Source organism: Podarcis filfolensis (genome assembly GCF_964270895.1).
Source record: "Podarcis filfolensis genome assembly, chromosome: 2".
Lineage (NCBI taxonomy): Eukaryota > Metazoa > Chordata > Lepidosauria > Squamata > Lacertidae > Podarcis > Podarcis filfolensis.
In genome coordinates, this window is record NC_139605.1 from 74,052,861 (window position 1) to 74,069,711 (window position 16,851).

Genomic DNA, 16,851 nt, shown 5'->3' on the forward strand with positions numbered 1-16,851 from the left:
ACCATATTTTTCGCTCCATTTTTCGCACCTTTTCCCTCTTAAAAACTAAGGGGAAATATCTGTGCGTTTTATGGAGTGAATGTGTGGTCCCTGGAGCTGGGGGGTGGAACCCGGGCTTCCCCTGCCAGCTCTGACAAGCTCTGGGAGCAGCGGGAAGGCTGCTCTTTGGGTCTGGGGGGGAACCCGGGCTCACCCCGCCAGCCCCACCAAGCTCCTGAGCAGCTCTGGGGTAGCCCGCGAAGCCTCCGCAGGGCAGCAGGGAGCCTTCATCCCGCTGCACAACATTCCCTCTAGCTGTTTCAGCTTCTGCCTTAGTGGCGCAAAGCCTCCACAGGGCAGTGGGGAGCCTTCATCCCGCTGCCCTGCAGAGGCTTCGTGCGGCTCTTACGGGAGGTGGGGGAAGGGACAGAGCGAGGCTCTCTCACTTCCCCTACCTCCCGCAAAAGCCCCCAAGAGCTGTGCTCCCTTTAAAGCTGTTAAAGCCTCTTGGGGGCTTTTCCCTGAGGAGGGAGTGTTCCCTCCTTGGGGAAAAGCCTCCAAGCGCCGCACACATGCTCCACGTGGCTCGTGAAAGGGAGCACTGAGCCGAGCCTGGGATGCATACAGGCTCTGCTCAGCGCTCCCTTTAAATAATTTTTTTCCCTTAAATTCCCCCTCCAAAAACTAGGTGAACCTTATGGTCAGGTGCGCCTTATGGAGAGAAAAATACGGTACATGAACAGTATTTATTCTCAGTAGATCCCGGGGCTAATTTACCACGTGCACCAAATGCCAAAAATATTTTCCTGGAGTATTTCATACTACTTTTCAAAATGTTCAAAACAGTGTACACGCCCCCCCCCCAGGCAATACAAACACATTAAAAACTATGTTTCTCAATGGATCTGGATACTTTTTGAACCAAATGTATGGTTTGCTTTAAGACCCACTGTGCCGAGTTTTGTAGCTGATGTAGTTCATGTGGTCTGTACTCAACAGTGGCATTTAAAATTTCATATTTAAAATTTAAAGAGTTTGCATTAAAAAATGATAAAAGTGAAAATAATTGAAGTTGTCTGACAACAAAATCACTGAAATAAAAAACATGGTTAGAAATGCCTTGTTTTTTCTATCTTAAATGTTGTATATGATGCTGACTCACCTGGTTGTCTGCAGACTCTGGTAGAGCTGGCTGAGGACCTGCAGAAGCTGCCCTTCCATTTCTTTGTCCTGGAGCTGCTGAGCTAGGAAGAGTTGGTGCTCATGGTAGATGATGCAGGCCCCAGTGTTGGGCTGCACTTTGCGATAGAAATGGCAGATGGACTCCGTGACCTGAAGTTGACCTGGGTGGTCGCAAGATTTCAACATTTAAAATTGTGGGATGCAAAAACATGTTGCAGTCAAATACAACATTCCTACAATGCACATGCTGGGGAATGCTTTGTATCACTCAGGAGAAAACTTGCCAGTTCCTCCTGAGCTGGGACAGACTTCCTTTTGCATGTGACTTAATGTGGGTGCGGCCTGTTCTTGGACAGAGGAGCACACGGCCTCCATGTTCTGCTCTTCTTGTTCTCCATTTCTGTGTTCCTAAGAGTTAGGAGAAGTGACTGCTGAGTCGCAGTCACTTGAGCCTATTTCCCTTATAGGAGAGTTCACATAGTTATATGTTGTTCTGTAAATTAAGTCTGCCTTCGGGGATCTTATTGTGAACTGGATGATTGTAAATAAACTAGTTTTATGTTAACTTTAATCAGATGGTTGTGTCTATTCTTTTAGGAGGGATATAAAAAGGGAAACCAGGAATCTCAAGTAGTGAGGCTCAGACGAGCCAGCAACAAGCTAACCACTGTGTAATTTTAAAAGGGGGATGTTTGGAACTCGGCTAGGATATGGAACTTGCTAGCGAAAGTTAGGCAGGATATTATTAAATAATATATCCTCTCCTGCCTCCCTAAACATCCCCACAAAAATAAGGGTCAAGGAAACAGCAAATACCACCCTCCATTTCCCCCCTCAACCCACATCCCAATAGGCTAACTACTCACTCATAATGTTGCATGTGTTCAAGGCAACGGCCAAGGCAAGTTCATGAAACAGTTTGCTCTCATCTGTCTTATGCATCTCCACCTGGCACTGGGCCAACCACAGCAGAATCTGCACCAGCTCCAGCTGTGCATCATCTCCACCCTGCAGTTCAAAATACAACCTAACAGCCTGGAGAAAGTAGCATTCCGCTAGGTGGCTTGCCTGGCAAGAGACAGCCAGGCACCCAAAGTTGGATAAGGCAATGGCTTGGTTCCGCCTGTTGCCAGTCTCCTGGGCTTTGTTTAAGGCCCTCAAGTAGTTCTCTGCTGACTTCTGAACCTGCCCTTCTCCTTTAAGGGCGATGGCCAGAAGGTTGTGGACAACCCCGTCTTGCGTGATGCTGTCTGTCTGTCGCAGAGAACGCAGGAGGCGCAACATGATCTCCGAAGCTTTTTCTGGCTGGCTGCTCAAAGCGTACACCCACCCCAAAGAAAGGGAGGACTCAAAAGCTTCCTCCTCGCCCATCACTTTGCCAAGGGCAACAGCCCTGTTCGAATAATGAACGGCTCCTTGTAACATGCCATGCTTGAGGTACATTTTGGATAACACTACACAAAGGGCTCTCTCCGTGGGCACAGCTCCGTTTTCATGGGAGAAGGCCAAGGCACAGCTCAGGTAGAGGCAAGCCAAAGCAGGGACGCTGCTTCTGCTTCTCCTGTCTTGGATCACCAGGAGCTTAGAAGCATTTGAAAGGATGAATCCAGCTCTCCAAATGGGTGTTGGAGCCCCTTTCACAGGGCTGGGAGGGGAAAGCCTGGCAGATGCCAAGGCAACATGCGGCAAGCACTTCTTCTCATAGAGGTAGGTCAGGAGAGGCATCAGGTCCAAAGAGGGTGCACTGGAGTCCTGGCTAGAGACACTGGAGCACAGGAACTGCAAGCGTTCAGAGAAAGGCAGGACCTCGTCATACTTGCCCAGCTGCAAGAAGAGCCTGACCACAAGAAGGCAGGCCCGAGCTTCCAAAGCAACGTTGCCCATGGCAATGGCTTCTCTCAGAATGTACATCATGACCTCAAGCTCATTCTCAGAACAGAAGCAGTGTCCAGGCAGGCAGGCCAGAAGGGCCACCCCTTTCCCAAGCACGGACAAGAACTTCTGCTTCATCTTCTGCTTCAGGTAAATGGCAGCGAGGTTCGTGTGCAGTGAGGCAAGCAGGGGCAGGTCGTCAAAACCTCTGTCAATAGCACTCATGGCTTCCTCAAAATACACTCGAGCCTGAGAGAACTTGGCCTTCTTGGTGCAGAGGCGGCCCAAGAGAAAGCATATCCGGATGTGAGCCCAAGCAAGGTGACCTCTCTTGGCCCAGTTCCTGGATGTCTCTAGGTATAGGACTAGCTCTTCCTCACTGGAGAAGCCATAGAAGGTGGAACTGAGGAAGGAAAAAGAGAGGTCATAGAGACTTTGGAAATGGGGCACATAGCCATCTTGATTGAGGAAAGTCAATATAGGGTCAAAAACATCAGAGTCCTCCATGTGTCCAGCGTTCAGGTCAATAAAGAACTTGGGGTCATCAAGATCATCTGGTTCTGGCAGAAGTAAGTGTTCCAGGGTAGAAGGTGAAGAGTCACCAACAGGACTGGACTTTTCAGAACCACTAGGAGTGGGCAAGCTATTGCTAGCCTGCTTCCCCCAGCTCTCAAACATCCAGCCATCCTTAAGTCCCTGAACAACTGCATCTGAAAGAGAGAGATAAGCCACAAGGAAATGCTTCCCCTCATGAAGATACATTTCAGGAAAAACAGCACCCACTTTCCCCTTCATCCATACTCACCTGATGGCATTCTTGGGTACATTGCCACAGGTTCAAAGCCATCTGTGGGACCCAGAAAAAGGGTGGAAAATATGCAGAATGAGATCATGGGAAGCAAGAAGGCTGCACCTCAAATACTGCACTAAAACCAAAGGCTTTCACTGTCTTCGTCTCACAACACATTTAGCTTGAACTTGGGAGATGTGCTCGAAGGGGAGAAGACAGCCGTAGGAGGCTCTCAGAAGCACTATGACCCCTTGGGTGAAAGGAGAGCTTGTTGTCCATTCTGAATTAGAAAAGTTAATTTTCCAAAAGGAAAATGCCGACAAAATCTGGTTTTAAATTTTGATAAAAGTAGTGCTAACTCTTTCATTTATATCGTTTGACCAGCTATTTAAGAATATGATGGCTCACTAATATCCAACAGTAATTGATGATGGTGATTCAAAACATGAATGGAGTGAACAGTTGGAGGGAAATGGCAAAAGTTGGGAATGACAGGTAGTACAGCATTTTGCTATTAGACAAAGGGCTGTATTAGGGAGGAGTGGATACTCACCAAGCCTGTACACAGAAGTGATGTCTGTTTGTGCCCATTCACCCAGAAGATTACTGTAATGCGTCTCATTGCCATTGGATGGAACCTGCAGAATGGAAGCGACTTCTTCTTTGCTAAAAAATACTGGATTCTTTTGCCTGTGTTGGGGATAAAACATGTGTAACAGCAAGTCAGTGCTACACCCCATCCTAATCTCTCTCTTTGCCTCTGCTAAGAGACAAAAACTGGTGTCATTTCCAAGGAATGTGTAATATTTCCACTCCTTAACTATTCCTTGCAGTAAAGCTGAAGCTGAGCACCAAAGTTTTAGATGTGGTGAAGGCACTGTGTTCCAAGGAAAATCTACTTTACCCAAAGCTAAGAGAGCAGATCTGAATATCGGAGGGGGGGGGATCTCTAGCAAGATAACTGGGTTTTTCCCACCAACCTGCTGGAAACAAGTTGTGAGGCAAACAGTGAAGGAAAATGTTCTATATTATGTACAGCATGGCTAAACTGGGACTTGGGGAAACTAGGGTTCAAATTCTCACTCAGCACTGCAAGCAAGTTCATCCCTGACAGGAACCCACCAAGGTATGGTTACAATGATTTTCCACTTCCTATTATTGACAAGTTGAATTGTTTTAAGGAATGGCAAAAGGTATTGTCTAAATTTATCTGGCAGGGGGGGAAACCCAGAATTAAGTTCAAGTTATTAACAGATGTGAAAGAGACAGGGGGTTTCTCCCCGCCAGATTTAAGGATTTACTTTGAAGCAGCAGCCTTTTGCTGGTTGAAAGAATGGTTTTTGCTGGAAGATACAGACGTTTTAGATTTGGAAGGTTCTGATAATGTATTTGGATGGCATGCATATTTATTGTATTATAAGATAAAGGCTCACAAAGGATTTAAAAATCATATAATTAGAAAATCTTTGTACAATGTTTGGATAAGATATAATGATTTGTTAGAAAGGAAAACACTCAGGTGGATATCACCATTGGAAACTAAGACCTATAAAAGGTTGAATATGAAAACCAAGTGGTTGAAGTATAATGACATTTTGATGGAAGTAGGGGACCAATTTAGATTAAAATTTTATAACCAGTTAAAAGATAAATTAGATGATTGGTTCCAGTACATCCAGAAAAATGAAGTGCTTAAAATGGATAAGAAAATTGGTTTTCAAACAGAACAATCCAAACTGGAAATGGAATTATTAGATACAAAAACGAAAAACCTATCCAAGATGTATAATTTATTGCTGGAATGGCATACGAAAGAGGAACAAGTGAAATCTGTAATGACTGAATGGGCTAGGGATGTGGGGCACAATATTATGATGTTGGATTGGGAGAAATTGTGGAAAAAAGGAATTAAATTTACAGCATGTAATGTATTAAGAGAAAATTTGATGAAAATGATGTACAGATAGTACTTAACACCAGTGAAGTTAGCAAAAATGTATCATACTCATGATAATAAATGCTGGAAATGTAAGGAAAAAGAAGGAACCTTTTACCACATGTGGTGGACGTGCCCCAAGGTAAAAGACTTCTGGGAAAGGATTTATAATGAACTGAAAAAAGTGTTGAAAAACACATTTATTAAGAAACCAGAAGCCTTTTTATTTGGTATAGTGGGGTGTGAAATCCCCAAAAAGGATGTTACTTTTTTTCTGTATGCCACAACAGCTGCGAGAATATTACTAGCGAAGAATTGGAAGAAACAAGATTTACCAACTATCAAAGAATGGCAGATGAAGATGATGGACTATATGGAACTTGCTGAACTGACTGGGAGACTCTGAGACCAGAGAGAAGAGACGGTGGAAGAAGATTGGAAGAAGTTTAAAGAATATCTGAAAAAATATGTTAATATTTAAATCTTAGAATAGCTTTGGAAGTGAATATAGGCTGTAGAGTTAGAAGTAGAAGATGGTGTATTTTAAAATAGTATTATTTGTAAGTGATAAAATGTGAAGATTTTGATGGTAAAAGTAAGCGTGATTAAAAAAAAGGTTAAAAATTGTGATATATGTAAATTGCTAAAGATGAGGTAAAATGAAAATCAGATGGGGGGGGGGGACTTGGGGAAGCCCACCTAACAATGTTTAGAAAAAATAAGGATAAAACAATAATTTGTTTGTATTGTTTGTTTTTTTCTGTTTGTGTTGTTTAGTTGTGTTATAAAATGAATAATTTTTTTGGGGCGGGGGGGGGGGAATGCAATGATTTTCCAAAACAGATTTTTTAAAAAACTAAAATGTTAAATGCTATTACTGCCAGCAGAACAGCACCTAAACTATGACAAATAGTATTTATTTTATTTTAAATTAGTTAATTATTGTATTGATTAAGATAACTAATGAAACATTATTCCATCAGCAGTCTTATTTTGATGAAGAAAGGAGATGTAAAGTATTATCCTAGACATGGTTAATCAGAGGTAAGTCTGAGTATTGGTTTATGAGTTCAATGGGGATTATTCTGAGGTGAGTGTGGGATTGCAGACTCAAGTTTCAATGTTATAGGCTGCAATCCTATACCTGAGAGTAACCCCCTTTGCATTGTTATGAAGCATGATATGTAGTTATGGCATTCATCATCCACTTGCAGTAGAAGGAAAGTATCACTCCAAGGAAAAATCTTTCCAGAGCATCGCAAACTGAAAATCTTGAGGAAGATTAACAGTGACATCTTGTGGCCACCACAATTTCACACACAACTCTACATGCATACATACAAAGCTCAAATGTACCTGAATTGGTTAGGATATACGCTTCATTTGTCTTCTAACTTACCTCCTGCATGAATAACATTTGTATGTGATATATGCAATAACTGTCAGGAGACAGCATTTTTCAATAGGGGCACCACAGCTTTGGAATGACTTCCTTAAGGAAGCACACCTGACATCTACTTTGCAAGCTTTTAGGCTGAGGGTGAGTAGAAGGTAGGTTGAAATCTACTGGTAGTTCACTCCAGCAATTTGCACTAGATTTGCAGGGGTTTCCAGTTCCCAAAGGTTCAGCTGCAGCAGCAACCACAGATTGCTGTTTCCTACCTACATTAGGCTCCTGAAAGGAAGAAAGCTAAGCAGACATGGACTTCTGGGCAAGAGAATGATGTTTAGTTCAGTTCTCATCCTGGAAAACAAATTCCTAGGCTCAGAACATGCTCAGAGGCATCCTGTTTGTTTGTTTTAATTATAACTTTTGCTTGGACCATAGTTTTCAAACCCATTACTTGCAGTGATACAATACCTTAATCAGAGCACCTGGACAAATCCTGCCACTAGAAATCCAGCCTCATGCTGCCACACATGTGCTAGTTAAGCCTTCACTGAAAGTAGATGTCCCAGAGGTATTAACACTTTAAAGTCCTCTGACCAGAAGATAAACTACCTCAAATTGATTGAATTGACTTTAAAGTAGTGCTAATGACCAACTAAGCTTCCCCACCCTGTCATGTAAGCTGTCTGTTTTGCTCTGTCCCTTCAATTGGTGACTCTTTATTCTCATAAGCTTGCAAGTTGCACACACAGTAGTTCTGCAATTAAAGGCTACCATCTTTCTCTACTTTGTGCTTCTCTTCTATTACCCAAAATGCACCTGACAGCAGATGATCGCTTGAGAATATCTTTGGGACCAAGACCAACTACTATACATTAGTGCAATATTCACCAAACCATAAACCACTTTTGAAAGCCTTATGAAACCCTCTTTAAAAACCCAGGATTTCCTTAAACTACAGCTGCAATCCTATACTCACTTACCTCAGAGTAAGCCACACAGAACTCTACAGGACTTACTTCTGCATAGACAAATGACTGCCATGTACACATTCCTTTTCTAGCTGTTCTTACATGTGACCGAAGTATTTTCTGAATATTCATCCACGGATCTGAATATAATTATCTACTTGCTCTGAAACAAGGTTGTTCCTACAATAAACCCATCAGCTATGAGCTGGAGTTCTATGATGCACCTCCACATGAACAGAAACTCCCCCATTCTTTTCTGTGTCAGGACAAGCACCATGCACACAGAGAGCTTTCCCCAATGTTAAAGTGAAACGGGCATCATTTGGAATATCCTGTAAGCTTCAGAACTCACATGTGAACACCAGAGCTACTGGACTGGAGCAACTGCCCCCTCCTGCTCTTCCCTCACTGCTGCCATATCAAGCCAATTTCTACATACTGAAGAATGTTATCAGTTAATTGAAATTCAGAGCAAGAGATAAGATACAAGTTGTGCCAACATTTCTTAATGACATGCCTCACAGAAACCTGAAAGAGGCATAAGCTGTGGCGCTTTTGTCTCAAAAGCCTATTTTCTCATCACCTGAAATTATATATTTTAAATCTCCAGCCTCATTTTTAAAAAGATCTGGTCCTCACAGATGTAAGCAAACACTTGAAGCTTAAATCAATTACTGCAGGGGACCATTTAGCATTTGGTGGGGGGAGAAATAATTACAAATAAATTCCAAAAGAAAATGAACACCAGATTCTTCAAAGGTTGATTCAAGTCACTTTGTGGAGAAACAGGATGCAAGAACTCCAAAATATTTGAAAATGTGAACTGTCAAGCAAAAGTAAACAGATACTCTTATCTTTGTACTTCCTCTGTGTGTTGACAAGGCCCCTTGATTTGTTCAGAGATTAACTTCCCACCAGGTAGTGATCACCCATAGAATTGTACTGCTTGAGTTGCTTTGTGCCTGAGGCAAGGCATATCTTTAAACATCTCCATTTAACAAACTCATATTCAACTCACAAATCATTTCTATGTTATGATTTTGATCACATGCCTTGAGACGTTTTCTTAATTCTTAAGCAAAAAGAAAAAAGAAAAGAATCTTGAGCAACAACATTTTTTCTGTCTCCTATCCACAGTCCCCTCACACCTCACCCTACACAGAAAAAGATCCCAAACTTGATTTCAGCATTTATGCAATAAACACCAATTGTGTCTTTATCCCAGGCCACAAGTGTGTTTTCCTCCCTCTGTGGGCATTTCACACTTACATCGGCTCACAAGTCTCAGGATGCACACTTCTGGTTTGGACAAAGCCTACTGCACCGCTGGTTGTGGATTTCCCTATAAACCACTGGAGGCCTGGAATGAGAAAGCCGGTGACCTCAATGGTGTCCCCTTTGCAGAAGCTCAGCTCGTCCCATCCTTTCCCTCTGTGATCTTCTGTAGTTGTGCACCTCCCTTGGCCTAAGAAACAAAACAAAAATGTCCCTCACTTCAGCAGGCTGAACCATTGAACCATTCTCTCTTTGAAACAGTGACCACTGGCAGAGAAGGGCATGCTTATGAGTTGAGTGTGAAAACAAGGTCCCTTTGTGTCCCGTAACATTTGTGTTTTGTCCTGTCACTTGGGCCACAGCTTATTCTTCTTAATACAGCTTAATACACCCCCCCCTTCAAATGAAGACAAAAGAAAGAAAGAAGCTTGGGTAAAATGTTTGCCTATTTCAGCTTTCAGCGTGAAAACATTTGGAGTGAAGGTAGGGGATAATCACTACTATTGCAAATGTTCACACTTTTTGTGTCAATTTGCCATCACTGCCCCCTCATCTGTTGCTTTGGCAGTACCCCAACTCGTTAGGCGCTTCCTTTTTCATAGTGTGGTTTCAGTCAATTAGGTACATCACATAGTAAATGTAATGATGTCATGACACTATTCTAGCCAATTAGATTTGATGTCACTGAGGGCAAATGAAGCTAATTTAGCTAATGTTTCCGCTTCTAATTTAAACAAATGATTAAAAAATGCAAACTAAGTACTGTGCAAATCTAAGACATTCTAAAAATCCTGCAGCCAACCCTGCAACACTTCAAATAAGGAAAGAAGTACGCAATGGATCAGTCTTAAGTCGGTTATCTACAATTTACCCCCAATGAGATTATCCTCACCAATCTGCAAAGAGCCAGGTCCGCTGATTTGTTTGGAGATACCACAACTCATTGGATAGTTCTTCAGGAACCACCTGTAGACATGAAGAGCTGTGAACAAACACTCTATTTCTTTCAGAGTACAGTCCTACCTTGAATCCTGAATGCCTTGGTATTCGGGCGTTTTGGCTCCTGAACGCCGCAAACTCAGGAGTATTCTCTTTTGGGAACGTTCTTTGGAACCCAAACATGCAACGGGGATTCCACGGCTTCTGGTTGGCTGCAGGAGCTTCCTGCAGCCAATCAGAAGCCGTGGATTGGTTTCCGAACATTTTGGAAGTCGATGGACTTCCGGAATGGTTTCCGTTTGATTTCCAAGGTACGACTGTACTCTTTGCTTCACATTTGGGGGTGGGGAATGGTGCACACTAACCTTTCATAACATAATTGCCAATAAAAGTGATCTCGGGATGTATTTACAGAGGGCAGGTATATTAACAGCAGCCCATTTTACCCTCAGAGATAAGAATGTTTTCATTCTGAGTGTTTTACTCTGAGTGAACCCAGGTTATGGCCACAATGACTCACAATATCGGCCCTGTGTATAGATTGCCACAGCCGCTCTACTTACTGGTAAAAAGGATGGGGCAATGGTTCCATGGCTGTGACAGGGACCAGGCCCCTTTGGTCATTCAACAGAGATGTCCCTTCCCATTTGGTGTCATGCCCAATGTCTTTCACATGGACAAGCTCATTTTTGGAGAGCTTCAAATCCTCCCCTTCTTCATCTGTCAGGACACCAACCACGACCCTGGCAAAGAAGTTTCCTGCAGATGAAAGAAGAATTGATAATGGTCAGGATTAGTGTCCTATAAACAGCTTGGAAGCCCTGCTCCATGTGTTACTACCTTCAAACTTCAGCTTGGAAACCACAGCAAGCCAGGCTTTTTCTGTCATGGTGTCACAATTGTGGAATTCCCACCTCAGAGACCTTGTTTGGTCCAATCTCTCTATTCCCTTGCACAAAATCGTGAGGACTTTTCTCTTTTGGAAGTCCAAGTTTAAAGCTATTTCAAATTGTAGTGCTTTATGGGCATTGGCTACATAGCTGCATTTGTGTTTTACTGGTTTTGTTTTCGTTGTACTGATTTGTAACTTGCCTTGGGTCTTACCCACCTTAGAGAAAGGTGGGTAACAAAAATAACAAGCATGATACCAGTGAAAATTCCTCTCCTGCAATGACCACTTATGAGGGCAAGAGGGTGCCCAGCAGGTCAGAACCAATTCTTATTCTGAAATCTCGCTGAAGCAACCATTTGGAGGCTGGGATGTGGGCTCTGAGGCAGAGAATTGTTCAGTGCATTATCTCAGGATCCAGTTACTCCCTGACCTCATGTTTGCTTCAAAAAGAATTTTGTGCAGAACGATTTTGGGCTCCTTGTGTTGACTAAAGGAAGTGATTTGCTCACAGTGAACTTCCTTTCTGGTAGTTTTTGGTCAGGGTTGGTGCCCCTGTTACATATGGAAAAGCCTGTCACCATCTTTGTGGTGTTTTCGGAAATAGGTAAAGCCTTCCTGGTCACTCAAACATTTTAAATAATTTAGATAATCTGGGTCTTTCTCAGTTTGTATATCTGTGTTTTAATTGGGGAGTAGGCAATTTTTTGGTAGCTTTTTAAATTTTACTTTTTCTGTAATGTTATGGTTTTATATATTATCTCATATATTATTTACTGTAAGCCACCCAGAGAACTTTACATTATAGGATCTAAGTAAATAGTACCTGTCTATTGTACACTTTTGTGGGGACTATTCCCCTCACCAGAACCAGATTTTAGGGTTTGAAGCAAGTAGGACCCCTTTCCAAAATTTACCTACTTCATACCTGCATGGTCCCACTCTGGCCTTCTCTCTCCTGCCAATAGGAGTCCAGAGCAACCCACTTAAGGGCCCACCTTACGGATATGCAGTATTATGGATCCAAAACATACTCCTAAAGGGATATTTGGAGAGGAGCTGTAAGACTGCCTTCATATTTCTCACCTTCCTGAAGCAGAAGACCTAAGTACATGGTGGCCATGTGATCCTCGTCTAGAGCAACAGTTATCTTGGTGTCCTCCACCAGAGCACAGTTCAGCCAGTACTCAGGGGTGAAGAGAAGGTGCTCCAAACAGCAGCCCACATAGCCTGATCCACAATAAAAAAGGAAGAAACTTACACAAGCCGTCTCTCAGCAGGAAGTTTCAGAAGTAGTTAAAAATCAAATAAGCCAATACCACAAAATAAAAACTTTAAAGCACAATAAGCTTTTTAAAAAAATCCTATAATGTAGAAGAAGGGAATGTTTTTCTGTCAAGCGCAACACTCCATTAGGGATACCGGTAATTTGTCAAAGGCTGCCTGCTGGGGTGGGGAGGGCCAAACCCAAAAGTGTCTGCGGCCACAGGCAAATGAAGTGTGTGCATCCTTTTCTCACTGCTAACCCCTTCTCTCTTGTTTGGTAACCAATCAATTAACTAATCAACAAATTAATTTCAATTTCCTATGCTTACAACATCATAATTTTGACCCATGAGCCCTTGACTGATCCTCCCTTCCAGCTCTTCGCTATGCATGGATCTTTTACAACCTTTCTAGGGTTGAAACTGCCTCTTATATATGGAGATGAAACCACTTCAGCCTTGTTTCTTTCTCTCTTCCTTGTAGTGTCTCATTTGACACCATGAGCCATGGTATCATCAGAGTGGATTTCATTCCACCCCAGCCTTGCCTTGTTGGAAAGGGGGAGCAGTGTGTGAAACTGGACCTTTTTCAATATAAATACTGAAAAGAGACACAGGGGCAGAAGCTCTCTTTCTCTCATATCTTAAGAGTCTAGTCCTGCCCACAGCAACTTATACAATGATCCCCACATCCCACCCTCAAGCTCTCCTGGTGGAAAGCCAGTCTCCCCTCAGGTCCATGTGATCTACCGAGGGCTAAGTATGTTGAAAACTTCCAGATTTCTTCTATGGTCCTGAAGGAGAGTAGAAAGCGACTGTCCTGTGCCTGGATACAAACCAGCCGGGCTGACAGCTCCTGCAAAAAGGGAAAGCAGGAAAGACCATGGGAATTTTGTTGTGAATGGACATGTGCTATATTCTGTGTTTCCTCCTCCTCCCCCTCCTCCTCCTCCTCCTCCTCTTCTTCTTCCAACAATGGCATTTGAAATTTGGATTGTAGACTAAGGGTCATGACTACAGAAAGACACTACAACCCTGCCCTGCATAAAGGGAGATTAGCTACTGACATGTGCCAACAGTGTGATGCAGCAGTAAAAAAAAGTTGATGCTATTCTAGGCTGCATCAGCAGAAGTATAGTGTCACCTGGAATACTGTATCCAGTTCTGGGCACCACAATTCAAGAAGGATCTTGACAAGTTGGAACATGTACAGAGGAGGGCAACCAAGATGATCAATGGTCTGGAAACCAAGCCTATGAGGAACGGTTCAAGGAGTTGGGCATCTTTAGCCTGGAGAAGAGGTGACTGAGAGGAGATATGATCACCAACTTCAAATATATCAAGGGCTGTCACATGTAAGATAGAGCAAGCTTGTTTTCTCCTGCTCTGGAGGATAGGGCTCAAACCAATGGCTTCAAGTTACAAGAAAGGAGATTCCAACTAAATGTCACAAATAACTTTGTGACAGTAAGAACTGTTTGACAGTGGAACGGTCTCCCTTGGGAGGTTGCGGACTCTCCTTCCTTGAAGGTTTTAAAGCAGAGATTGGGTGTTTACTGCCCTGAGCTCTTTTGAATAAAGATAATGTGCAGGGGAATTTAAATAATGGTGGGGATTTTTTTAATAATAAAAAAAGCTTTCTGAGTTTTAAATAACTTTTCATTCAATTTTAATAATTTGACAATGTGTGGCATTTATATAATCTCAATTTGGAAAATAAACAGCAAAACGAAACATTTTTGATTGAGATATTGTATTATTATAGTTATCAATAAGAATAACAACAAGGAGGAATAAAAGAAAGAAAGAAATAAGCATTTTAAAAATCCATGAATGAATGATAAAAAACATACAACATTTCTTGGGTACATTTGTCAACATTCTTTGAGTGGCAAGCTTTATAGTTATAAAAACTTGAAGTGTCCAGTCACTTTGGAACAGGGATAGTTACACAGATGTGAATACGAAAATAATTATGAATATGATTATGAGTGTGATCGAAGGGATAAAGGGAATCTGTGGGCTCCAAACCTTTTCCTTTTATAGAATCATTCTAACCATATTGGGCTATATGTTATCGAGGTGGGGGACTGATTGTTCTTTTTGCAACTACAGATCCAAGAGCTTTGTTGACAGCCGTGATGCCAACACTCAATGTCGTCACATTGTCACCTAGTTACGGTGACAGCCGTGGCAGGAATAATAAAAGCTGGCAATTCACCTCTGACTGCTTTATGCAGGCATGTGAAGAAACAAAAGCATAGCTCAGTATTAGAGCAGATGTTTTGCTCACAGAAGATTCTAGGTGAAAATCCTTGGCATTTTCAATTGAAAAGATCTCAAACACCAGACATGGGAAGGACCCCTTGGTTTGAGATCATGGGAGAGCTGCTGATATCAGAGTAGACAATACTGAGCAAGATGGCACAATGGCCTGACTTGGCATAGGACAGATTCCTAATTTGCTACCCATGAGGTGCTTAAGAAGTAACAGCAACAACTTTACCTTGAAAAGAGCACAGACATCTTTGTCATCATTTTCTAAGGCCCACAGCTTCTTTCTGGCTGTCTCCTGCAGCTGGGGATTGGGGCCCTGTCCCGAGCGACTCTTGACAGAAAATGAGAGGGCAATCTCTATAAAATTAAAAAGAGAGAGAAAGAGAGATAGGCAATTAAAGAAGATAAAACACTAAATACCTTTGTCCAGCATTCTGCATGGACCAGCTCTACTTTCGCCTAACTGTGAGCATTAGTGAGCATCAAGGGGGATTGAATGTTTCTATCATTCATCTATAGATATGTAATCAAAATCCCCATCACACCTTGTTAGATTCCACAGATTAGACTGGTGGGTTTACAGCTTTTGGAGACAAGCTCCCCATCTCAAATAGCAGGTGTCTTCAGGGGGAAAAACAGGAGTGAACTGAGATTCTCAGCACTGGAACAGCCAATGTGGCTTCAGGATAGGTCAGGAGAGGTGATCTGGCAGGGCTTACATTGCACTGTTCCTCCCGATCTTTCACTGGAACTCACTGGAACTAAAGCATTCAGTTTAATTCACTTGTGGAAGATGCTGTTTCTTGAAATGCTTCCTGGGTTGTAGGACAGGCAAGTCAACTCACAGCAACAACATGTTTGCCAGGTCCAGTCTAGCATACTCTGAATGGCAAAGGGTCACCTTGGCTATGTTCCCCAAGAGAATCACTATCCGTCTTGTTGAGACCAGCCAGACTTCTTTGTTACTCCATCTTTCTACAAAAACCGCCACCAGTTAAAGTGCCAGCAACTAAAGTAAGTGGTTTTACCCTCACTGAAGTCCTGAATTCCAAAAGAGTGCCTGGCAACTTCTGGCTCATCTTCCCCATTCATAAATACCCCACATCAGGATTCATGCAGCATTTTCAATGAATATTCATTTAGATGTTGTTGCAAATAATAATAATTTACACCCAATTCATAATAAGTTATCACATGGGAATTGGTGGTTATCTGAGGATATGTCTGAGAGTGGAACCTTTGTGTTGTTTTTGTTATAATTACAGTAAGTGAAATGTGTCCCTTTAAACCTAAATGGAATTATGCACCATCTATGGATGCTGTTAGCCCCTGGAAAGATGTTGGGTGGTACAGGTCAGACAATAGCGCATCACTGTCCCATTCATACTGTCTTCTGCATTGACACCTGGAATTACAGACACTGGCCTGCTATAAACTCTGTTCCCTTTCCTTCTTAATCTTCTGCATTGCTAATAAGTCATGCAATGCAAACTACGTCATTATCTCCTCCAGAGAAATGATCTTGAGGGCTGGCTCGTTAGTTACAGGTGTTAAAAACAAAAGGCAGCAATTAGACAAACACTTACCATTTGGGAACCCTTCCCCTACAGCCAGTGACACGGACTCAGTTTCCAGAGTGCCCTCTCCTATTTGTGCAGACTGACTTCCTGGATCCAGTTCCCTGGGGTTACCTGACAAGTCACCATGTAGGCAGAAGGACCACTGTCAACTTTTTTAGAAGAGGGAAAGCAAGGGCATAATACAGGAGGCCACCAACCTTTCTGGGCTTGTGGGCATATTTGGAACGTTGAAAGAGTGTTGTGGGTACCTTCCCCTGTGGCTGATTCCTCCCCAGGGCCACGTCACCACCCACCGTGACAGACAGACAGACAGACAGACAGACAGGAAACAAGCTCAAGTGTATACACACACACACACACACACACACACACACTTTTTTCCCAGGAGAGCAGGGTAAAAGTCAGATCCAGTAGAATTAAAACATATCATTGAATCTGCATTATTTTACATGAGATCACTAAAAAGACACATCAAATTAAAGTACTCCATCACTGTACATGATAAA

General features: G+C 42.6%; 1 protein-coding gene across 19 annotated transcripts in view; it reads right to left on the minus strand.

Moving 5' to 3' along the window:
* SH3TC2 (SH3 domain and tetratricopeptide repeats 2) overlaps positions 1-16,851 on the minus strand; it is a 51,799-nt gene that overhangs the window by 12,032 nt on the left and 22,916 nt on the right. For 8 of the 19 annotated variants that reach the window (XR_014543015.1, XR_014543016.1, XR_014543017.1 and 5 more), the window contains 10 exons: positions 14,995-15,122; positions 13,239-13,344; positions 12,310-12,453; positions 10,898-11,093; positions 10,288-10,361; positions 9,390-9,585; positions 4,377-4,513; positions 3,839-3,880; positions 2,028-3,743; positions 1,142-1,322 (listed from right to left, as the gene is read on the minus strand). Coding sequence is in view for 13 of the 19 variants with exons in the window: in XM_083593686.1 (XP_083449812.1) it covers positions 1,142-1,322; positions 2,028-3,743; positions 3,839-3,880; positions 4,377-4,513; positions 9,390-9,585; positions 10,288-10,361; positions 10,898-11,093; positions 12,310-12,453; positions 13,239-13,344; positions 14,995-15,122 (2,920 nt within the window). In the remaining 6 variants the exon portion in view is untranslated. Of the gene's footprint in view, positions 1-1,141; positions 1,323-2,027; positions 3,744-3,838; positions 3,888-4,374; positions 4,514-9,389; positions 9,586-10,287; positions 10,362-10,897; positions 11,094-12,309; positions 12,454-13,238; positions 13,345-14,994; positions 15,123-16,351; positions 16,457-16,851 lie in introns of all 19 variants that reach the window. The other 11 variants (XR_014543020.1, XM_083593688.1, XM_083593689.1 and 8 more) reach the window with 3 other exon arrangements.